Source organism: Elaeis guineensis, chromosome 4 (assembly GCF_000442705.2).
Source record: "Elaeis guineensis isolate ETL-2024a chromosome 4, EG11, whole genome shotgun sequence".
NCBI classification, from domain to species: Eukaryota; Viridiplantae; Streptophyta; class Magnoliopsida; order Arecales; family Arecaceae; genus Elaeis; species Elaeis guineensis.
Genome location: NC_025996.2, coordinates 29,773,761 through 29,798,461, shown reverse-complemented (window position 1 = coordinate 29,798,461; position 24,701 = coordinate 29,773,761). Strand labels below are relative to the sequence as shown.

The 24,701-nt window shown below is 36.8% G+C and overlaps 1 protein-coding gene across 2 annotated transcripts in view; it reads left to right on the top strand.

The window, feature by feature from the left end:
• LOC105043168 (exosome complex exonuclease RRP44 homolog A) overlaps positions 1–24,468 on the top strand; it is a 34,117-nt gene extending 9,649 nt beyond the window's left edge. For both annotated transcript variants that reach the window (XM_073256081.1, XM_073256082.1), the window contains exons 12-24: positions 2,113–2,238; positions 2,393–2,445; positions 3,917–4,023; positions 16,021–16,075; positions 16,204–16,303; positions 16,382–16,493; positions 19,595–19,715; positions 19,880–19,939; positions 20,033–20,138; positions 22,905–23,000; positions 23,085–23,166; positions 23,246–23,311; positions 24,115–24,468. In XM_073256081.1, coding sequence (XP_073112182.1) covers positions 2,113–2,238; positions 2,393–2,445; positions 3,917–4,023; positions 16,021–16,075; positions 16,204–16,303; positions 16,382–16,493; positions 19,595–19,715; positions 19,880–19,939; positions 20,033–20,138; positions 22,905–23,000; positions 23,085–23,166; positions 23,246–23,311; positions 24,115–24,310 — 1,280 coding nt within the window. In that variant the 3' untranslated portion in view covers positions 24,311–24,468. The remainder of the gene's footprint in view (positions 1–2,112; positions 2,239–2,392; positions 2,446–3,916; positions 4,024–16,020; positions 16,076–16,203; positions 16,304–16,381; positions 16,494–19,594; positions 19,716–19,879; positions 19,940–20,032; positions 20,139–22,904; positions 23,001–23,084; positions 23,167–23,245; positions 23,312–24,114) is intronic.
• The last annotated feature ends 233 nt before the right edge of the window (positions 24,469–24,701 follow it).

The following is a 24,701-nucleotide window of genomic DNA, read 5'->3' as shown; positions in this document are numbered from 1 at the left end:
TGAGACAGTGTTGCCATAACCTTTTCTGGGAGTAGCTGAAGTTCTACAATCCAGTTCTTGAGGCTCTCAAAATTTGTGCAGTTTTTTAATTCCAAGATAGGAAATTTTTTGAGGTGAGCTGGCAAGTTGGATGTTGGATCAATCAACAATCTGGTGTCTCTTCCTTCTTGCTTTATAAGGGACTGCATGCTTTGTACATTGCTTTCCCATGAAGGATTACTTCTCCCTATCACAAACTTGATGTTGGTCTGCTGTAGCATAAGAACTTTACTCACCTGCTCTTCGAAGTAATACTGTTGAAGCAATTGAAATGACTTAAATGACATTGCTTTTGATTTTCACAAAAAAAAAAAAGAAAAAAGACTACTTTGCATAAAGTTTTGAAGACTTTCTGATGCAACCTAGGAAGCATAGATACTTCAAGTTTTCTGCCATCACCACGTCTGATACCATACTTACAGATGGCTAGGATATGTGTTCCATATTTATTCTAAGTTCTCTGTCATATGCTCCAGATGCTTCCCAATATACTAGTGATATGTGCCACAGATACCTCTAAATATGTCGCAGAAGGCTTTCTTTTTTCTTTATGATGAATGTCGACCTTCTAGTAATGGATGGATGAATTTAGAGTTTGTTATGCTGATGTTATTATATGGAGTATGGATTCTAGTCCATAATTTTGAACGATGACTAGATGATGGAGTTTGTGGATGCTGATGTTGTTGTTTGAAGTATGACCTATGTTATTGTGACAATCCATCATGATTTATGGTTTTGTATACATAAAGACATGCACCCACGCACTTGAACACATGCATGTGCATGTGCAGACACATATCTATTATATAATTTGTTGGCATATCCCAAGTGCATCTTATTCTATTTTCTCGAGATTGGACAGATTATTGTGTCCATATTGTGTGGGGTTCATAGGTCATATTGGTGTCCATGCTTCACATATTGCAGCTTTTAGTATCTAGACATGTTCAATCTTGTTTCCTTTACCACGACTGCCAGGTCAGGTACAAATAGCATTTTAAAATCTTCATGCAAAATTTTATTACAGGGCATTATAACAGATATGGGTATGAATGCTAGTTCATATCTCTGAATGTCAACAGGGAGTTAGAACTTTGAGGGACGACGGATGTCTGTCTCCATCTTTGAACTGTTATTAACACCATTGACTTCTTTGCAGAGCCAGTAAATTTATCTTAAGCTTTTGTGGTTGAATGTGTCATATTTTGTGATGTCTTGCTGCTTTATTTTCGATAGCCGGTTGCCCATATAGGACTACTTATGTAACAAGTTCTGGTTGTTCTGTTGACGTTCATGTGATCATGTGACTAAGGTTGTATGCAGTGTTAGCTAGATTGGGCATATGATGGGTTGACATGTTGATTGGTTTCTGCTGCTCTGGGTCACATTTTTGTCAACCAAGCCTTTCCATGATTGCCTTTAGTCATGTGGCTTTGTGACTTCAGATAACCGCCTACTTGCATGCAAAATCGAATGTTGGATACATACTAAAAATGTAACAGCATTTGCTTCTCTCTATGTTCATTAGGAGATTGAATCATTCAAGTTTTGCTTTCTTACAAAGAGTCATCTTCCCTAAATATGATGCCTGGTGCTACTGTAGTGCAGAATGAGCACAACATGGGATGCCTCCTGAAATTTTACCACTAAAATCAGTAGGAATTTTGTAAATTACATTGGTCTGCTTCTCTGGAATGCATTATTTATATCATGTTCTCTGTCTCCCCCAAATTTTTCACCAGAAATTCCATCAGAAGGAATTATGAAGTCTGCTGTGTGAGTTCTGACCTTCCGTCTTGGATCATCTATAAATATCAGGAAGTTTTATGTGTCTGTTTGAGTTCAGCCAATTTATTCACATAAAAGTTTATAGTCTTCTTGTGACTTTCAGCAACATTATTATCTTCTTTCTGATACATAATTCCAAAGGAACATTTGTGCTTGCATCTTCCATTCGAGATGCGTGCATGTGATCTTTTATCGTGTTCCCATCGTATTTTTGGTTTTTCTGTACCATGGTTTTGAGGCTTGATCTTCTTGAAATGCAAAACCTTAATAACGTTTCATCAGATATTGCTGATGTTACAAATTTTGTTCTTCCTGGTACTCCTCTTGATGATGAGGCTGCACAGAGGGGTACATCCGTTTATCTTGTTGAGCGGCGGATTGACATGCTTCCCAAGCCTCTTACTGAAGGTATACCTTTTCCTAAAGTTTCTCTGCATGTGCATCACGTTGTATAACTCAAAGTCTTTTCACAGTTAAGTGGGTGCTTAAAGATACACATTAATTGTTGGTCAACTTTATTGTGATAAGACAAAGTTGTTCTCCTGTATTCTGTTGTTTGCAGACATATGTTCTCTTCGTTCTGATGTGGAAAGGCTGGCATTTTCTGTCATCTGGGTAAGTATGTTTTCCTTCTTAAAATAAATGATTGATTTAATGACCTCTCTGCAATCATAATTCTTAGCAAAGTGGCCTTAAATTCAGAATTACGTAGCTTTTGCATGAATTAATTAAATTTTCTTCTGCCCAGCTGTCTGCAAATATTAAAAATGCACCGGTTTAAAACTCAGTTGTCAGTTTAAATATATATATATATAAAAAAAAAAAAAAAAAAAAAAAAAAAAAAAAAATATATATATATATATATATATATGTACGTACGTACGTACAAAGATTGCAATACATTAAGGTCAACCTTTTGTGTTTCAGGTCTAAGTTGACAGGCACACCACAAATATTCCATTATTATAAGAAGCCTCCAATGTTCCAATACAATATTGTTGTAGAGTTTATTCTTTCATATGGAAAATAAATTAATCATTGCTTAGATTATATTTGATTAAACACATTTGGGCACCTCTGTGCCTCTTTTAGATCTGTTTGGTTTTTGATTGTTGTAATTTCTCTTAATATTGTAAGGATTCAAGTTCCAGCGGGATGTCCCGCGGGACACCGAAACGGAGTACCGTCCCATGTGTCAGGATAGGGCCGTTTTTAGTAACATCTCAGCATCCCGATCAGGGCCGTTTCTGCTAACATCCCAGCATCCCGATCGGGATGCCTTGGGATATCCTCTGTTCCAAGTATTGGGATGAGACGGGATGGCGGCGCATCTTGTTCCAAAGAGAAATCAGGATAGTCTCGTCCCACAAAATTTAAAATCTTGTAATGTTGTAGGTTCATTATTAGGATTTAAAGAAGCTTTCATCTAGTTCTATACTGGGAAGCAGAAACAAAAAAATATATTTGAAGTTCAGAAATAAGATATTCAACATATGTTCATGAAACAATATAACTCATGAAACATAATTCAGTGTCAACTATACTAATTTTTTTGCATGATTGCTATACCATTTACACTTTATTAGCAATTAATGCTAATGAAATGCTGTGATTTGGTGGGCATGTATGTTTCTGTTGCAATGTCTGAGATGCATTTTTAACAAATCCATTTGTCCAGCAATGCTAGGATATTTGATTCTATATATATTAACTACATACAAAACATACATCTCCATGCATGTAGATGTACACACCATGTGTGTAAATGTCCAGATTTTAGGGATTTGTAGTGTTCGGCACCTGTATACAAAGTCACTATGTGATACTTATTTATCATACTAACCATATCATTGTAAGTCAGTTTAACAGTATGGAGTGCATGTGGCTCATTTAATTTATGCTTGGTGCTTCCAAGGGGGGTTTTTAAGTCTCCAGTTTATTTCACATATATCAGAAGTTTGTGTAATCTGGGATGTCACGGCAGTTTATCTTGGACAAAACAATCTAATGGAACCTACTTGAATTGTTTGGGTTGATTACTTTCTGCCAAAATTCATAGTTGATATCCTGTTTTTTCTGAAGACAGGAAATGACACCTGAAGCAGAAATTATATCTACAAGATACACCAAGAGTGTAATAAAATCCTGTGCTGCATTATCTTATGTAGAAGCTCAAGCCAGGATGGATGATAGGTGCTCTACTTTGCCTTCTTTCTGTTCATACCTCTATTTCAATTTTATGCATGAAAGCTGCTTCTTTATTTTGTTCCTTATTATTTTTATATTGGATCTGATATAGTATTCAAATTAGTATTTCTTTATTTGTCTGATTTTACATGTCCAAACTAAATCCAGAACTCATGAAGATCTGAAAACTTGCAACTACTTGAAGACACATCCGCCATTCAAAACACAAGGAAGCCGCATATAATCCCTTGAATAACTTTGAAAATTTGTGATGCTTCACTTGCCCCTGTGAAGCAAAGCTTAATAATAGAATAAGAAGAATAATAAGGAGATGTGCTATGGAGAACAAGGCATATGACCAAGGTTTTAGAAATCGATACCGAGATCTGTACCGGTTTCTGATCATTACGGTACTGGATATCATTACAATTTTTTTTTATTTTTTTCAGTTGATTTTGATTTAAAATAATTTTTTTATTAATATTTAAATTACTTTATATCCAAGTTAATGTTTATTTATGTTAATAACAATTTTATCAAAAAAATAAAAAAAGTCAAACAATGCATTAAATATATCTAAAGTACGAATTACAAAAAATAATATACTAATCTTAAGATCTCTACTGATCTAATATCTCATCGAGTGTCTGTGACACTCGTAGATATTCAGATCATCCACGTACTTAGAAGGAATATCAGTTCATCCTTCTAACCAAGTAGTATTGTACTCCTGAATATTCATCTCATAAGGTATCCTCTCTGGATTGTAAGATATATCAGATCTCTCGCTTAAATTCTGACTTTGAGATGTATCCTCGGAATGATGGTATGGTTGTGGAGGGGCATATCCAAATATGCCAGCAGCAAAATCTGATCTGTAAGATGCTCTTGACTGCATAGGATAGTAGCCACTGGAAGACGATATCTCGGATACGCTATATCCATATGGATCATAAGCTATCTGCGGATGATAAGATCCATAATACGAGGATGATTCAGATACATTTATGGATCCTACTTCACGTGCAAGATCATTTGCAGTTGCATCATATGCTAGACGACCTTTGGGAGATTGTCGCCTATATGAAATCGTATCCTTGCGGGGTCTATCAGCTCGTGCACCGTTCTCCCTATCTTATATGGCATGTGTAAATTGGGACTCATCGGTGAATCAAATATCATCCTGCGGCAGCATCTCATGAATAGTGGTCTTGTATCTTCTAGTCCCTCCTTGATCATCAGATCCATGCCTATTATATCATTCTCGCTGTCGTTGGTCTCCAAATCTGAGTCAGCTGACTCCTGCACTCTCGAGGATGCTGCAACTGTCTTTTCTTTTTCCTTGTCTTTTCGAGCTCTCCTGGTGCTCCTCAGTGTCTGGTTTTACTGTATCTGGGAGGATGGATGTCTTCTTTCTGCTTGAGATGATCGATCTCGTCTCAACATTTTTCGCTCAAATATTTGGGAGGATGTCTTGGACATGGAATCACGTGATGAATGATTCTCTTGTGATCCCTTAGGCTATGGCTGATCAGCTGGAATCGTATGTGAAATATTTGTATCTGTCCACTACTCTGGATCCATCCTGATCTCTCTCATTGCCACATTGGCTGATCGTGGAGGGGATCCCGGCTCATCAAGTTTTGGCTCCTACTACTGGCCTACAAGCCATTCAATCACCGAATCATTGTTATCAATGGCATAATCATCTATCGTTCGATCCATGTACTTCAGCTATACTTCATTCTAGACGTCTTTTAGCCTCAAATCTCAAATAAAGTGCATGTATACAAGATCGTTGAGGCGCTTCTGTGTCAGATGGTTTTTTTGTTTGCTCTGGATAAGGATGAAAGTTGATCAATTACGCTCACCCAAGAATTTAAGTTCCGTCGGGATGGGGGCCGTCCAGATCCTTCCGTCCCGTTTCTTTGAGATTCCGGCACCAGGGACGGGTGCGGGACTTTGAAACCAATTTTCGGCCTTCATCCCGATCGTCTTGTCATCATCTCGATCGGATCAGGCATCGATACGACTGTCCCGATTGTGCCTTAGTTATTTTCTCATTGTCGGCTGCGAACAAGTCGTCGGGAGGGGAGAAGAATGAAGGAAAAAGAACATTGATCTCTTTTTTTGATAGTGCGTCGGCATCGGCATCGTCGTCGACATCGTCGTCGGAGGGAGCACGACCTTCTCCTTTCGATTTTTGTTTTTCGAGAGCTGGGTATGTTGGGAGGAAGACAACTGGGGGAGAAGAGAGGAATGGGGCCATTGGATTTTCGACGAGTGACCAAGCCCACGGACGGAGAGGGAGGGAGGAGAGAGCACCAAACGGGGAGGAAAAGGAGCTCGAGCCTCGGGGTCTTTGGGCTCTGATACGGAAGGGTCTCTCCGATCAAGCGTAACGTCAAACCCAGGCCACGTGAACCAGGGCAAATCCCCAAGCATATGCATGGTGGATAGCGTGCGATCAGGAATCCGCGAGCCAAAAGGGCTAGCGGATGCACCATGGATAGCGTGCAATCGGGAATTGGCACGATAGGAGGGCTACGGTGGATAGCGCACAATCGGGAATTGGCGAGATAGAATGGCTAGCGCGACGTGTTATGGACTATAAGATTTGATGTGGTCCAATTGCACCAAGTGCATGCAATAGAAACTTGAATCCAGACTCCGTAAATTTGGTCTTCACGTCTGTCGCACTCTAATATAAATTTAAAAAAAATCACACCTACAAATAGATCAGTAAAACTTCAAGATAAATTCAAAGAAAAAGATATTTATATATATAAAAAGATGTCCCAAGTATGTATCGGGACGTCGGATCGGGATGGCCACCTAGACGGGGCGGGATAGGGGGCATCCCGTTTCGGGCGAAAACTGGGATGCCCCCATCCCATGGGATTTTAAATCTTGCTCACACCCACTAGAGGAGATAGTCTGGGAAAGAATATGGATGGCCATATTTTTTAAATTTTGTGTGGATTGTCCAAAATGAATTCATCATTCAGCTGCAAGAATATTAAACAAAATAACATATTAGATTTCATGATATTAGTAGGCATGTAATATCAACAAAATTCTCAGTATTGATATGTAATTTATCTGGATTCATCTTTTTGCTTACGACAACCGATGAGACTTCAAAGCTGTCTGTCCTCTCTCTAAACTATTTCGTCTGTGAAAAATATATTTATTAAACTAATAAATATATTATTAATTACAGATCGAATTAAATTAAATGCTTGCACGTTAATTGACTTAACATAGATGCGATTTTTGGATCAGGCACCATCTTATATATCATATTACGGAGAGCAGTGAGAAGCTCATTATCCATATCTATCTCAGATATGGTGTACTGAAATTTCGGATTCAAATAGTAAGCTAAAAATAAATTTCACAAATGATTAAGTAAATTTATACAAGTACAGGAAAAGAAAAATTTTCAGATGCTTATTGAATTCGTGTTTATCGGCTAGATGCAAATTCCTATCCATCTGATAGTCCCAGCGACGCTTAATGATGTTGATGTATTCCTAAGTATATTTCGAATCTATCTCACTGATCTATTTCTTTATCCTTTCCATCATGTGATGCAAGAAGCTCATCTGAGAGTATCTTTCACTGTCCATGGTGCGAAGTACCTCGTATAATGGCTTGATAACCTTCACTATGTTGGAATTCGGGTTTGGTACATGCATATGTGTTTCAAAACTTTTATTTTCTAAACACCGCAGCGGAGAATAAGATTAAAACACTTTTAATCTGAATTTTGCATGTATAAAAATATAAAAACACATGGATCTATTTCATATGTTGAAATTTAGATTGTGATCAAATCAAATATCTGTTTCGCAATCTCTTTCTTCAAATCTGGATCTGGAAGAGACGAGGCTCTCTGTTAGCCGCACAAGTGTCCGGCCTCTACGAGTATCCACTCGGAATCAGTCTGGAACAGTCTTCTTTAATCTGAATTTTGGTTCTCCAAAATTCAGCCTGTTGAATCTAAACGAAGTTTGGATCGCGATCAACACTTAATCTTTCTCCTTGATCTTCTTCTTCTCCTATTTTCTAAAGTTTCTCCTTGCTATGTGCTGCTACCAGATGTTAGAAACCAGCAAAGAAGAGGCACCCAAACTCCTTTGGGCATGGAACTCCTTGGGATGCGCGTCCCAAGGAAGGGGTATATAGAACACCCAAGAGAAGAGAAAGGGAGAGGAAGAGAGGGCATGAGGAGACCCTTTGGGTGTGAGGGGCTGCTGGTTTTGATGCTCTAGGGACCTTAGGGGAGGTCCTTTTAAATAGACATAAGGATTAAATCCTATTCAATCTCATAATATAAGTCTTCCTTACATTAGGATTCTTATTAACTTAAGTTATCCAACTTACATTAGGAAGCCCATTAGGCACCAATAATTGGAGCCCTTGCATCCATAATTAGACACCCCAAAACACACCCAAGAGATGCTCCATATGAAAACAAAAGGCCCTCTAATCAATGGACACGCCCAAATTGATTAAATCAAGGTGGCGCCGCATAATAACTATCAAAGAGATTCATAAGGGACTTGCATCCTTAATTTATGTGATCCATAACCTTAGACACCCAACAATTGGAGTCTCATGAATCTTATTCATGTATATTATTAGCAGATAATTAAGTTAGAATTAACTTATGAAATAAGTAATTCTAACGGAAAAAGAAATTGGGTCCAACCATGTGCTAGCAAGGTTATCATGAACCCAATGGATTTCTCTAAACCCAATTGATACTTTATAAGCTCAATTACTTATTCCAGGCCTAATCTCTTTGTTGTGTGACCTCATAGGTTTAATTCTATCTGATAGTGAGACATACAATGATTTCTATCATTGTATCATTGAAACTCTTTTCAATGGGTCGGAATAATTTCACTATAATTCAACAAGGATTGTTGATCCAGAACAATCCTAGTGAGCTCTCACAATCCACTAGTGACACCTAGCAGTATGTAGTAGCAACCCAGTAGAACTGAAATGAATCTCTAGGTGTAGTTAACGTGTGATTCAGTCCTTTTATCGTGAATCCTGACTAGATAGCAGGTTATGGATAAATCGTCAAACCTCAACATCGATCATATGATAGATTCAATCAGCTTAAGTCCATATGTGATTTTATGAAAATTCTTTTCTATCAATCAAACTGCTATGGTCATGGACTTAAGGATTTAGTCTTTTAAATCCCATAGGACTATTCCTTTCTACTAGGATTGATAGATTTCATCTTGATGCACACCCCACTCCTACAGTGGACTAATTGTCGCCAACATCCACTACAAGGGCTCCTTGAGATCTATGTTGATGTGTCAGTCAAACTTCAGCAGCCTCACTGCGAGCAGTAGTGTCATCTCAGGTCAAAGGATCAGTCATACAACTGCAGCATCGAGAAAGTCACTAACAAGTGAGCAGACATCCATGTGACTTCTCGTGTTGGTCATGCTTAGTACTAGTTATTCTCTAACAACACCTGCACTCGCTCCAGTGTCTCTACACTGCAGACTCGAGATCCATCTGTCCGAAGGAAGCGATCCGTGCACTGATCTATCCAGATCAATCACTATCCTTATGATGATCTTATGATCAAGAGCAATTTAGGAATCAATCATCAATGACATATGCCTCAAATTCTCAACTCTTTGAGAATATGTCATTATTTTGTTAATCCCTTAGATGATTCATGGATACATAGACATGAATGGTAATATAACTGCCCAATAAGTACAAAATTATGTCCTAGAGATATGAAATGTGTCAGTCAAGATTGGCTTCTAGGGTATACATCCAACACACTATCCTATCAGTCCATTGTCAGAATGACTGATTGGTCATCAAGTTCTCCACACGACTTTCGTTAGTGGCGGCCCTTGCATATATGCTCTCCTACCATTAGGCATTGACAAACGTCTGATGTAAGACTTTTTTTTCTGTTAGAAGGCTATCAAGTATTATGTAGTTTGTAGCAAATCATGTGCCATCCGATCTTAAGATCTTTCTCTCAGTATATTTTTGCATCAATGATAGGACTCATGTATGATTGTAGATAAATCTAGTAATAGATTGGGCTGAGTCTACTATCTACTGCACTTTATGAAGCTTTCAATATTTATCAACATGAGGTCAATGTAATGTGCAGCACATGGTGTCCAGTAAATATACGGTTGCCAATCTATCAGCAACTCGCCGACGGCCTTATATTGCGGCCCATTATTTGTGATGATCTGCACGATATTCTGTTTTCCTACTGAATCAATCACCCCCATCAGTCCAAGGATGTATGCGGCGTCGTGCATCCTATCTGAAGCATCAATTGACTTGTGAAAAAATATTTTTTCATTACAATATGTCAAAAAATTGATGATATTCCGTCTAATAGGATCGGTCCAATCATCACACATCATCGTCAGTCCATATATGGGCCATTTATTCTTGTAAGAAGAAATTCATCTTTTCAAATTTTTTTTATTACTGTTAATAAGTCGACCATAGATATCCCTAGGTGCTGGAGGATCTACACTGGGGCCGGTAGTCTGTATGACTGAAATGATAGATTGATAGTAAGTATTTTTCGCTGCATTAGCTGGAATGTGGTTGAAATAAAATCATGATCTAATAGCTCGCCGCTTATCCTTCTTTTTATCCTTCTTCAACATAGTGTCAACCCTCTGTTGTTTTGAATCCTTATTAGAAAAGTCTGTAAATCCAAATTCTGGATGGTGGCTCCTACTGGAATGTTTTTGGAGGATCTCCTCTACTGCCAAAAGCCCCTAGCATTGATGAAATACTATGCCTGCTCTACTAACTGGCTTCCTGATAGAGGTGGTCTTCCTGAACTCGGACTCTCCCTCAGCAGTTGTATAGTCGGATCCTGATTCATAAAATGACGGTCCAAATTGCTGTCTATATTTGGCCATCTCCTCCAGTCTGTATTGATCATTCAAACTTGTCTGAATGATAGCCTCAATCTGTACCTATTCATCATCTGGAGTGGAGGCCCTTGACTCTCTAGAATGATAAAAAGATGGCTCTCCGACTCGACGGTCCATCTGTCTTCTTTTGTTTTGTCCTCTTCTTCGCTGTTTTAGAATCAGCGAAGTAGTTCTTTATGAGCTGTCGGACTTTCTGTGGGTATTTTCAATACATGGCCATATTGGGATAATCATCAAACAAATGTTGCTTCAATCTAGTCACCCTCTTTTTTTGAATTTTGTTTTGTACCATTTGCATTTTCAATGGTACCGAGTCGAGAGTATCTCGTCATGCTCTGGCTTCTTATTTCTGCAAGTTTAACAAAATATGATAGTTTAATAAATATAAAAAATATTATATTTTTCATCATAAAAAATTATTTTTAAACTTCAAAAAATATATCTGATTAATATGTTTCATATTTCTAATTTTTCATAATTATTTATATATAAAATTTTAATAATAATTTTAAATCTCATAAATTCAAAAAAATATGTTATGTGTTTAAATAATACTTTTGAATTAGCTAAAATATATTACTAATTTTACATATTTTTTTAATCGATTACATATTTTTTATTATTCAAATAATTAAAAATTATTTTTAAATTTGAAAATTCAAAAAAAATATTTGAAGTTAGATCCAAGTAGAAAGATGTCATGAATGCTATATATATTTTTCTAAGCTCATTAACATGCATTAGATGTTATTTATTTTTTTATTTTATTTGAAATTAAGCCTAGGCTATTATTTATATCATGCATCAAAATCTTCATAATCCAACATAAATTTATACTGAAAGTAGCTTGAATCATCCTAAACAATATTTTGATTTTACAATTTTTTTAATTTATTTTTTTAATAATTTTTATTGTAAATATATATATGTAACAAAAATAATTAACGAAAATTAGTGATTTTAGTGTCATTGTGTAGATCATCCAATGATCTACAATATATAATGAAATCATACCAAAATCATAAATTTTGGCATGATTTCTTTTTATTTTTCTACTTATCGTTTTTTGGCCAAAAAAAGATGAAAGATAAAATATTTAGTGACAGAATGATGGATTACCTTACTTCCGATTTAAATATATCATTTCCTCGAAGTTGTAAAATTTTTTTGGAAATTTTTTTCTTTTTTGGGCTTTGTTCGCATGTGTCATCGCCTCGTTGAAGCCTGAGAGCTTCTCTGGCTCGAAAGGCAGAGCACCAAGCCACCAATAATTGGCAGTCTCCACCCCACAACCCCCCCCCCATCACCCACCCACGTGATCGGTATGGCTCGATTCGGGCTTGAACCGAGCCGAACCGAGCAATACCATCCGGTTTCGGGCGGTTACGCTTGAACCATACCGAACTGATCGGTTCGGTGCGGTTCGGATCATTTTTCGAAAATTAGGCCCGAACTGGACCGTTTCTCTGTTGGTTCAGTACGGTACGTCCGGTTCGGACTAGTACGGAATACCATGCATATGACACAAATGAAAATGTGTCTATACTTAAATTTTTAATTTGAGTCTTCCCAATGGTTAGTGAAGAGAGATCACCAACGAATTCTTCCTCTTTGTCATCCTCCTTCACCGTATCTATAAAGATGAAACTAATGTCAGAAAATTGACATGTTTTTAATAAAAGATCTACATAAAGGAATTATAAGGAACTGATATTGTAAGTGAAATACCCAATCCCAAAGGCATATAATAGCTTCACAATTTTTGCCTTAAGAGTACTCCTAAATTCATCCAGCACTCTTCATCTTGCACTAAAAATGGATTCTAAAGCAATGTTGAGACATGGATAGCAATAATATCCTGAGCCATTTGAGCAAGTTCAAAAAATCTGAATCCATTAGCTCGTCATCAAGCCAAAATATCTTGAGGTTGTTGTCTATCAGCACGAGTCTCGCTCAAATACATAGTTGAGATTTCTTTTCTTGAACAAGAGAACTATGACTAGAGATAGTGTCATATCCTACATTAAATGCATATTAACAAATTAAAACTTATAGTTCTAAAATGCTATATATATATACATGCATGCATGCATGCATGGATGGATGGATGGATGGATGGATGGATGTATGTATGTATGATAGTAACTTTACCTCCATCATATCCTCTTTGTTGTCATTTCCACCCGCTTGTGAAGATGATGCATGGTTTGTTTTGATGGTGCTATCATGTGGATCTTGGCTTCTATATTCATTAAAGAGCGTACAAACCATCAAAATATGCTTTGTGTCTACGAGCATCCTCCTTTCCATAAATATTCATGAAAGCATACTTCACTACATCTATTTTATAGTGAGGATCCAATGCCACCGCAATAACAAATACTGTGTTAACTCATTCCAATACTTATCAAATTTTTCTTGCATCCTTGTGGCCATTGCATGTATGAACTAGTCATCGCTCGTCACCACCTCATGCAAACATCACCATATGTTCCACACCCTATGAAAATACAAACTGGATGTGGGATAAGATTTACCCAAGAAAACATTTGAAGCATTATAAAAGACTTCAAAAAATTTATGACATCTGGCAGTCTTGGCCCATTCACCATCACTTGGACAATCTTCATAATTAAAACCATGTATCATCAAATTATTGAAGGTATTGCAATAAGTATGTGCACTGTCAAGCATTAGAAAAGTCGAATCTATCTGTAGGAACATCTTGATACAGTCTTTATTCTATGTCTGAGTTCAATTGTTCCACACGTTTGGCAATTTTTTCTTATAGACTTGAGATCCTTTCAAGTATTTGACACTATGCGAAATTTTCTAATTACGACTATTATTTCATTTTAGATCTTCTTGCACAATTAAATTATGATATGTGCATAACACCGACAATGAAAAAATTGACCATGAACTGGAAGTGCTTTCCTCATATTCAGTTCTCCCTTGTACATTTCGGAGTGTCATTGCTTGAAACATTATCCACTGTCAATGTAGATAACCCATTCTCAATTTTCAACTTTATCAATAGGTTAGAAATCATAACCGTGAGGGCCGAGTCAGTAGGGGGTGGAGGCATGTGTCTAAAATTCAGGATTCTTTTTTGCAATGTCCAATCTTCACCAATAAAGTGTTCAGGGACACAGATGACTATCATTGGTCAATGAAGTCCATAAGCCAGTGGTATGCTGAACCTTTGAGGAGTGGTTTGCAAATATCCAAAATGGTTCTCCCTCTCCTTAAGATATTTTTTAAGGATATCTGCCTTCCCATTGTTATGTGAAGTAGGTTTGAAGTCAGGATTAAGCAGTTCAAAACAATGTCTAAGGTCCTCATGCTCACAATCGAAAATGGATGGTCACGACTCACTATTGCCATGTCCATATTGCATCCCAAAAAAGATTCATTATCATACTTATATTCTCTATTTGTCACTTATCCCAAACTTATGGATTGAGACAAAATCATTTGACTCACATTTTTGTTTTTTGGTTTCTCATGACTATCTATATGACATTTCAATTTTTTTCCCATGCCTTGAAGTGGCAATATAATACTTGGGGAACTTTTTTTCTTTTTCTTTTTTACATTTAGCCTGGCATTTTCCATCAGGACCAACAAATCTTATCAATGCTTCATTGCTTCAGAGTGCACAACCAATACTTGATTGGACATCAGATTCCATAACATCTTTTTCATCAATATCATCATCATCATCATCATCAATTTCATGATCGTGATCAATATCAACATCAATAATAGCATCAGCAGGAGTAGCCATTTTAAAAAATTCTAAAATAAATTATCAGTTATTTGGTAGAAAAACGTCAAAAAACATATTGACATCATTAATTGATCATAAAATCAAAACACTACAATGGCCAATATAATTATGGACATTACCCTAATACATGATTATAGCAAAATCCTGATGAAAAAACATACATCATTATATAGAAAAATGGAAAAAAGAGAAGAAATGGCAGACTGCGTGTACCTGAAAATCTGTTATATTGGTGATGGACAATGACACGATGGGGCCTCTCTCCTTCAAAATATGCAGAGGGCTTGAAAAGTGGTTGCTTTGGTGGAGGGTGGGAAGAGAGGCTTTTCTAGTGCTCACTTGGTGGAGGGTTGGGGAGAGCGAAGGTGCTACTGGTGAAGATGATGGAGAGTGGACGGTGGTAGGAGAGGATGTGGTGGTGGAAGAAGAGGATGGTGGGGAAGGTGGTGGTGGCAGTGGGAGAGAGGGATGGAGTGGAGAGAAAGGAGTTGAGGAGACGAGGCAGCGGTCTGGTGTCGGCGGCGTTGGTTGTGGTGGTGAGATGAGGTGGCGCCATGTGTGGTGTGGCGTCATGGTGCCGCTTGAGTCGTGGAGTAGAGAATGCAATGGAGAAGAAAGATTCTATGAGGTTTGTATTTGGTGCAATCTTCGTTGTCTCAGTCTCGGACTTTGTACCAGTGAAATTTCATTATAGCGTTGGTACTTGGTGCGGTATGATACGGTACGCCTGTATTGTTACGGAGTGATTTGGCGTACCGGTACGATATGGTATGCCCCGTACTATCTGGTATGGGGCAGTATGGTGAACCATGATTTGGTGCTTATGGGTGAGTCCCTCTTATGTTTTAAGCCATTGAATCATTGATCCAATGATTGACATTCACCACACAACCATTTAAAATTTAGATAAATTTATATATAATACATTAAAATAGTAATTATTATATACCCCCTTGATCTTATGGTCGAGAGAGCTTGACTTGAACCCAACCTAACCCGCTAGTGGGTTGTAATTGGCTAACCTGTACTCGACCTGCCAACCCAACTATTCTGGTTGGATTAGGCGGGTCATTCGGATCAGGTAAATTGGTCAGGTCAGAAATTGCCATCCCAATTTATATCTGCATTTGATTGTGAAACTTATTGTGTGGTCTTATGCTTTTTCAGTTTTTCTCTCTATGTGAGATGCTCTATTATTTCTACCTTTAAGCTTAAGCAAATGATTTGCTCATATATAACTTGCAGCCGTTTGATGGATCCATTAACCACTGATCTGAGAAATTTGAACTCATTAGCAAAGGTTAGTATTCCTAGTATAATGCCTTCATCCTTTTTTTGGTGTTATAACTCTGGTCTATTTTGATGTGGATAAGAAGTTCCTTTTGTATCATCTAAGCTTGTTTTATCATTCATCATGCAATCATACAGGTTATGAGACACCAACGTATTGAAAGAGGAGCTCTTACTCTTGCTTCCGCAGAAGTCAAATTCCAAATTGATACTGAAACTCATGATCCTCTAGATATTGGTATATTGTTATACAATTACGCATATCTCTATTACTAAACACCTCAGAACTGAGCTGAATTTTAAATTATGGTGGCAGGCATGTATCAAATTCGAGAGGCAAATCAAATGATTGAGGAGTTTATGCTCGCTGCCAATGTTTCAGTTGCAGAAAAGATTTTGAAACATTTTCCTTTGTGCTCCTTGTTAAGGTATGTAGATGATTTTATCCATTAGCATCTAGGTTTAATTGATGTAGTCGAGATTGTCAAAGGCTAAAGGCACCTGTTAGGACTATGACCCTCTGTGGCCTAACGCAAGGCACTTGCATAAGAAAATGAAGCGCTAATTTGTTCTTTACAAATAAGGGCTTTTTGCATATTAATCCCTAATATCTTCCTTCTTTGCATATTAATCCTTTTTTCCCTAAAATCTTTGTACTAATCCCTAAAATTACACCAGTTAGCAGATCAGTATTTCTTCTTATCTATCTTGATTCAAGTGGTCAGACAAGCCAAATGCTCTTGCTTGTCCTTCTGTTGAAGAGAAAACACAAGATTAAGTCCTCTCTGAGAACTTTGGGTTGTGACTTATGGTTTCCCATCCTCTTTTTTCCATCCATCTTTTCTCAACCTTTGTCTTGTCTTCTGTCTTTCTAGAAAGCTCCAGTGATTACACTTTTACTCCCTACAGATGAACATTTTAGCAAGAGAGGTACAAATGGAAGATTTGTTTTTGCTTAACAAAATTTAAAATTGAAAAAATTTCAATCGTTTGAATATGAAACATCAGATCAGGGAGTGGAGAGAAATTAAGGATAAATAGGAATATTCACTATAGCAACCAGAGTTAAGTTAAATATGCAATGAGTTATATGTTTATGTGTCTAGACAAATATGGGACTAACATACAAAATCAAGAAGATTTTAGGGACTCATATGCAAAAGATCATTAAAAACTGGCTGTTTAAGGGATTTTCTACGAATATTTCTTCCAATTGTAGTTACCTAGACTCCAAGGACCTATATGCAATAGGTTATACAGTAGTAGGAATCAATATGCAGATTTAAAAAATTGTGAGATTAATAATGTACATAAGATTTTAGAAGCTAACATGTGGAAATCTAGAAACAAATAGCATATTTTATTGGAAAACAATGCAAGAATCAAAAAAATTAACCATTGAGGTCAATGTGTTACAAGTGGTAATGGTTTAAATCGAGGAGGTCCACCAGTATTGGTGCCGTGCCATTCCAGCATGAACCAACAAAGGGAAACTGGCAAGGGAGGTGGATAGGGACAATGAGAGAGAGGGAGGGAGAGAGAGAGGAAGGGGGGAGAGAGAGAGAGTGGGATAGGGCGGTGGAGCGAGAGAGAAGCGGAGGGAGGGAGGGAGAGGGAGCAAGGAAGGGAGAGAGGGAAATGGTGGTGGAGGGGTGGAGGAAGAGCATTTGAAACAAGGGTACCAGAGGCGGAGCCCATCCTCTGCTCCTTCATGTGGCTTCCCGGCCCTCCGACCCTTTGTCACCCTCCACTGGCCGTTCGACCTTTCCTCTCTCTTCCTCTTCCTCCCCCCCGCCCCCCACCAGTTTCTTGATTTCATTGCCTGAACTGTCCTGGTCCACATCAGTATGCCCAAAATCAGGTGGTTGAGGATGGTTCTGCCTTCTACCCTTGGGATTGCCTTATGAAGCCTTCCTTGCTTGGAGTATGTCAAGGCACTTCTTTGTTGGTGCTTTACATTACCCAAGCATCTATGCAAGGGCCTGGAAAATTTTTGAGAACATGGCATCATTTTAGTGATGAATGATTGAGGAATGGCCTGTTAAGATTTTAAAACAGGTGCATGAATTGACTACAGTGATTATACTATAGAGAAAAGTTTTGTAAAGCTGACTTGATATTGATGTGTGTTATGTCATGATTAGTTTCCAAAAAGTGGTTTACTGATATACCACATTATGGGTAGATCATAAACCTGGTAACTGGATTCTTCCACCTCAGGTATTGATGTTGGAAATGTATCAACAACATGCCTATTGGCTGTTTATGATGCTTTTTGACCCTGCCCACTGAAAAATTCTAGTTTTGTGGAATAAAAAACTCTGCATCTATGCAAAGAATCTCTTATAATTCTGATGATTTCATATATTAGTTTATTTTTGCCTCTACCTTACTAGATTCATGTAGCATCCTTGAAAATTTCAAAACAATATGTTGAGGTGAAACAAAGACAATCCCATGCTGTAATCATATGGATTCATTTTTTATGGACTTGTTGCAAAATAACCATGCTTCTCTGTGGGCTATGTTAGTTTTGGCATAGTCAAATGTTAGATGTTTATTTGTCTCTTGATTATTATTATCTTGCAAGGAAACATATGTGGTTCCAAATATCAAATCTTGCCTTCTTTGCTCTTTATCTAGTATAATGCAAGGTTATAAAGAATATTGGAGGCTCTCTATTTGCGTGGGCTTAACTTGAACCAGTATGATTGGCCTTCTAGCTATCACACAAGTCCTTTAGAGTCTTTCTGAAGATTGCCTCAACCAGGAACCAGACACCAACGGGTAGCAGGTGGGGTTAGGTAGTATGTTGATTGTGAAACGATCTCAACCTTAAGTGATTATACTCTGATCTTTTAGGATGACCACAGTGAGATTGGACAAGTCTTGATTAAAGTTAAAAAGCATATTGAAAATATTTTACTTGGATCATACATGGAAAAACTGTTTGCACAAGATGAACAGCATCATAATATTAAATGCACCCCTGAAATGGTCCTAGTGCCTCATAATGTTATGTTCATATCTAAAATGTTCATGCATCTGGTTGAGAAAATCACCATTACTGGCTTGCTACGCCTTTCTATATCCCTCTGACTCCTCTATTTCGCAGATATGCAATTAAGGGGTTATTACTTCTTTAAATGGACAATATTTAATTATTTATGAACTTTTCCTGTACATCATCCAAATAACTAATTTGGTTGTGAGATAATTCATAATTATTATGGCTTCCCAGTTCCTCATGATCGAGTGCTCATCTCAAGTCATTGTTTAAATTTGCATTAGTTTGTGATTCTTGAACTATTTAAGTTAGCTGGAAGAATCCCTCTAAACTACATTGCATCTGATGATGCATTATTAGATACTAGTTGTTAGATAGCTTTTGCATTTTAGCTGTATGCTTCAAGGTATGTACATTTTTGTCACAGTAGAAAACTACCATGAAAATGTTTTTATGCAATTTTCTAATCAATTTTAAGTACTGACATAATATATGTTTCTTAACTTTTGATTATGAAATCAGGCGCCATCCTATCCCAACCAAAGAGATGCTTGAACCATTATTGCGCACAGCTGCTGCTGTTGGCCTGGATTTGGATGTTTCATCTTCAAAAGCACTTGCTGATTCACTTGATCATGCGGTGGTAAGGATTCCCTAATTCAGTACTCTTGGTGATGTCTTAGTATGTCTCTTTTGTGATTCGTATTGTTTATAGTGCATGTCTTTACAAGTTGGTAAGTTTTGAAACAGAATTATTTGCTTTGAGTTAGGTGTTCATCTTGAAATTTGCTGTTAATTGATCTGCAGGGTGATGATCCATACTTCAATAAGCTGATCAGGATTCTAGCTACTAGATGCATGACTCAGGTGCATTAACTGGATTTTGAAAAGTCATATTGTTGCTGAATATTTATCTTTGACTATGAATGTTTAATATGAAATTGTGCTTAAATTATATAGGCAGTCTACTTCTGTAGTGGAGATTTAAGCCCCTCTGAATATCACCATTATGGACTTGCAGCAGCTCTTTATACTCATTTCACCTCTCCTATACGCAGATATGCAGGTTAGTTGAGTATGACTTGTTTTTTGTCCTATGCCTGTCTAAAAAAATTATGAATCTTTTCCCTTTTAAGTATTTGAATACCAAGTTTGGACAGTCAGAGCACACAAGTTGATTATGGCTCAATGAACAGTTGAGTACTTTAAATTTCTAATACTTTGTAGCCCGCAGATTAGGTTTATGATAAAAGAATAATAACAAATGTTCCTGCAACTGATTGTGAATGTTGCTGTTATTGACTTGCTACACCTTTCTATATCCCTCTGACTCCTCCATTTCACAGATACGCAAGTTAAGGGGTTATTACTTCTTTGTATTATAAAATTTAATGATTTATGAACTTTCCCCCTACATTATCTGAATAACCAATGTTAATGAGATAATCCATAATGCTTATGGCTTCACTAGTAGTTAGTCAATGTATTTAGATGTTTTTATCAACCAATCAACTCTATGGTGTTGGTAGAAAAAATGAATGATCTTGAAAAAAGAAAAAACTCATTTTTCTCAGAAAAAGATGGGAGAGAATTCCCATTGTGGAAAGAGAAAAGGATGTTTTTATACATTAAACAGGTCTACAGAGAAGTTAATATGTGTAATTACCTCACTCTTGATAATAGAGCAATGAAGATCATTCATTTCTACTTCCTTGGTTTGCCACCTGTCCTGAGTGTATTGTTTTTTTCTAAACACCTGTGGAGAGATCGGAAAGTTGTTGCTTGGAGTTTCTTCTTTCTTAATCTTAAGTAATGGTAAAAGTTGGAATATGCAGATATTTCTGTGGGTATTTTTTTTTCCCTCTTGAATATTCCTTCTTGGCATCAACACTCTATCATCTTTGTATGGTCATATTTAGACTTTCAACATCTCATTATATATACCAGTCATCTCTTGTTAAGAAAAGCATTTGTCAAATATAACGAAGATTTCATTTAAACACACCTTTTTGATCATATCATCCTTTTCTTTGATCGGCTTCACAAATGCTTTTAGATGTTATTTTTCTTTTTGCCTGTCTTTGTTATGTTGTTATAAATAGGATATGAGATCATGGTGGACATGAATCTTTGTAGAAACAGGTCTCAAGCAGATATAGAGGGATATCGATAATAATTTTTGAGGAATCCCCTTTTTGTCTCTTATTCATGAAGTTCTTGATAGTTCTACGAGATGTGCATGTCTACTGCTGAAATTGCACTCCTACATGACTCAAATAGAAAATATTATTTTTTGCTTGTTGCCTAAAAGGAGCAACCCAAGAGGGGGGGGGGGTGAATTGGGGGAGGGATAAATTGGGTTTTTCATAAACTTCATAATTAAAACATGTGCACTAACTATCAATTTAAAAGTTTGCTTGTGAAGTGCAAGAAGAGAGATATGATATGTGGCTAAAACTAAAAATAGACAATTATAGAATTATAAACACAATTGATTTATAGTGTTTCGGTGTCAAATTTAGCATCTGTGTCCACTCCCCACATCTCTCTACTTGAAAATTTTACTATAATCCTCTTGATTATGGTTTGATTGTTTTCATTGCGATCATAAACAATTTAGTTGTTTTGCATAGGTTCACCAACTAAAATCTTCCCAACTATGCTCCTCCTTGACTTAGTCAAATACAACCGTCCAATTATGGGCTTGGACTAGTCTAAATCTCCAAGTTTATATATTTAAGAAATTTGTTACAAACTCAAAAATACAATAAGTAACAATTTTAAGGTTCAAGAAATGAATATTCTTTATAGCCCAAGGAAGTTGATGTAGATGTCTCTTGAATGCAATGACTTCTCGAATTGTGTATTCTTTTCTTCTTTTCTACTCTATTATTACTTTTTTTTTCTACTTTTCAATTTAATTTTCTACTTTAAATACCTCTAAAAATGACCAGCTAAGGCAAAATGACAATTGGAGGATTCAAACTAGCCCTTAGAGGACTTTTCTAGTCGTTGGAGAATTTCTGCAAAACTAGCTATGATGCTTGTCAGACACAGAGGAGTCAACTCAGTTTCTTCAGGAGTTGACTCAGCTTTTCAAGGGTCGATTGTATAGCTTTCTGTCTTTTGATTGTGATCAATCTGGGGTCGACTTGAGTTCCATTGGAGTTAGCTCATGATTTTTTTAGAGTTGGCTTGAGTTGTTCTCAATTTTTACTGCTCTCTATCTGTAGCTTGAGACCATTCTAGAGTTGACCCGTGAATTTCTAGAGTTGGCTTATATTTAGGACCTTTTTTTCTACTACTATTTGTATGGCATCCTGAGACCATTCCAGAGTTGACTCTTGCTCTAATGGGATTGACTTGTCTACTGGAGTCGACTTATGATTTTTTGGGGTCGACTCTTGGATTGTGCAAATTTTGTTTGGAGTGTGCTAGAGCTAGCTCAAGTGTATCAAGGTTGACTCTTATCCTTTGTCCTTTGTTGAGCATCTTGAGCAACTTCTCCTTAACGAGTTTTGAAAGGCTTCTTCTTGATTGTTTGTGTAAGCTATGAACATCATGCTCTCAAGTTTGCATTAGTATCAAACGTACTTAAGTATATTGGCATCATCAAAATCAATTCTTGGGTTAATATTGCTCATCTGCTGAATCAGTGACAAGGCAGCATATTGATTTTATTATTTTGTTAGATTATTTCTCCATTAAAATCCCTTATTCCTTAATAAAATACTTGGGTGATTAACCTCCATCTTTGTTGAGGAATAGGACAGTTTTCATAATCAAAAGTTTGAAAATGTATATACTAATACTGTTAAATTATTTCTTGCAGATGTCATTGTTCACAGATTGTTAGCTGCAGCTCTAGGAATTGCCAAGCTTCCACCAATTTTTATGGATGGTCCGCAACTTACAAGCATCGCTGACAGTAAGTATTTAATTACTAATGCTATACTTTCTTGTTGTATAATTTATTTATTGCTTCCTAACTTTTGAAAATTGTGATTTTCAGATTTGAATTACCGTCACCGAAATGCCCAGATGGCAAGCCGAGCCTCAGTTGAGCTCCACACACTAATATATTTCAGAAAACGGTAATATTCTTGCTTCAAAACAACTATTTATCTTTTCTTCAAATGCTTCTATAAAACATATGTGCATTTTCTGTTGCAGGCCAACCGACACAGAAGCCAGGATAGTGAAGATAAAGTCCAATGGTTTTATAGTTTTCATTCCCAAGTACGTTCTTCTGTACCTCTTATCTGTCCATATGTTCAAGGAACTGCATAATATGATGATGAGATGCTGCTATAATTAGATGAACTTTTTGAGGTTCTTAATAACTGATATTCAGTTGACTTCAATTGCCATGGACTCTGGTCTGGTCATAGTTAGTAGAAGTACCCTCTCTTTTTTCTTTCCCCCTTTTTTTTTTGGTGTGTGTACGTGTTGTTTTCCTTGCGGGCTTATACTTTTTGTGATGGTAATGTAATTGCTGTTGCTTCTTATTTTCTTTTAATCTTGGTTATTTATCAAATTAATCTTAATCTTACTCAAATATTGTTACTGGACACTCATGCTGATTTATCTTTTTTCCCCCTTGAGCAATATTAAATCATATGACAGCAAAGGTTTCTCCTTCCATTTTAATTGCTTCTAGCAATCTTTACTTGAAGACGACGACCATGAGTTCACCTGGAAAGCAGAGTTCAAATCATTACTGTTCGTGGAGTGTTTTTTACAACTTTTAGATGGAAATTTATCAAATGATTCCAACTAGGTTCTCTATATTCTATTTACTCGTCTGATGAAAATTAGCTGTTTGGCCAATAAGTTGAGCAGACTGCTCTTATTGGGTGTGGTTTTAACTTGGTTTATGTTTATATTACTTTAGTTTCCTTCTGTAAATCAATATTACGCCCGATGCTTTCGTAAGTTTCCTTTGACAAAAATAATTACAAATGTACCATATGGAATATGAAGCAAATGTAGCCGATTAATATGGCGAAGTTTGGCACTAAATTTGGCGTGACATTTTCCAGGTTTGGTATAGAGGGGCCGGTATACTTGATGCCAAGGGGAGAGAAAGGAGGTGATTGGGTGGTAGATGAGGTGCATCAAAGAGTGACGAGGACAGGGACGAACATCAGTTATGGTATCTTGAACACCGTCAGGATTCACATGGAAGTGGTGGAACCTCAGCCGAGCAGACCCAAGCTTGAACTCACACTTATATAGGGATACATGTAACGTTACTCCTCTCGCTTGTGTTCTAGCATTTATTTTTTATTTTTAAGTTTATAGGCAACGCTATTTGTTTTCCTTTATTTATTTTATCAGGTTATTGTAAGATTTTGATTTTATAAGAAAGGATATGTACCATAATATTAGCGAAATATAGTCTAGTTGCTGTCAATGTTCAGATTTATGCTCATTGAATCATGCTGCACTTTACTTCCTGTTTGGAATGCTCTTTTATTCCTATTATTCTTATTGATACCATTCTATGACTAGTTTTGAAATGAGAAACAGATGTAGGATTGTTGAGGTGGATGTTATGCAAAACTCTTATGGTGAAAGGGCGGAGATACAAGCTCATACGATCGAGAGCTTCATTTGATGATCCTTT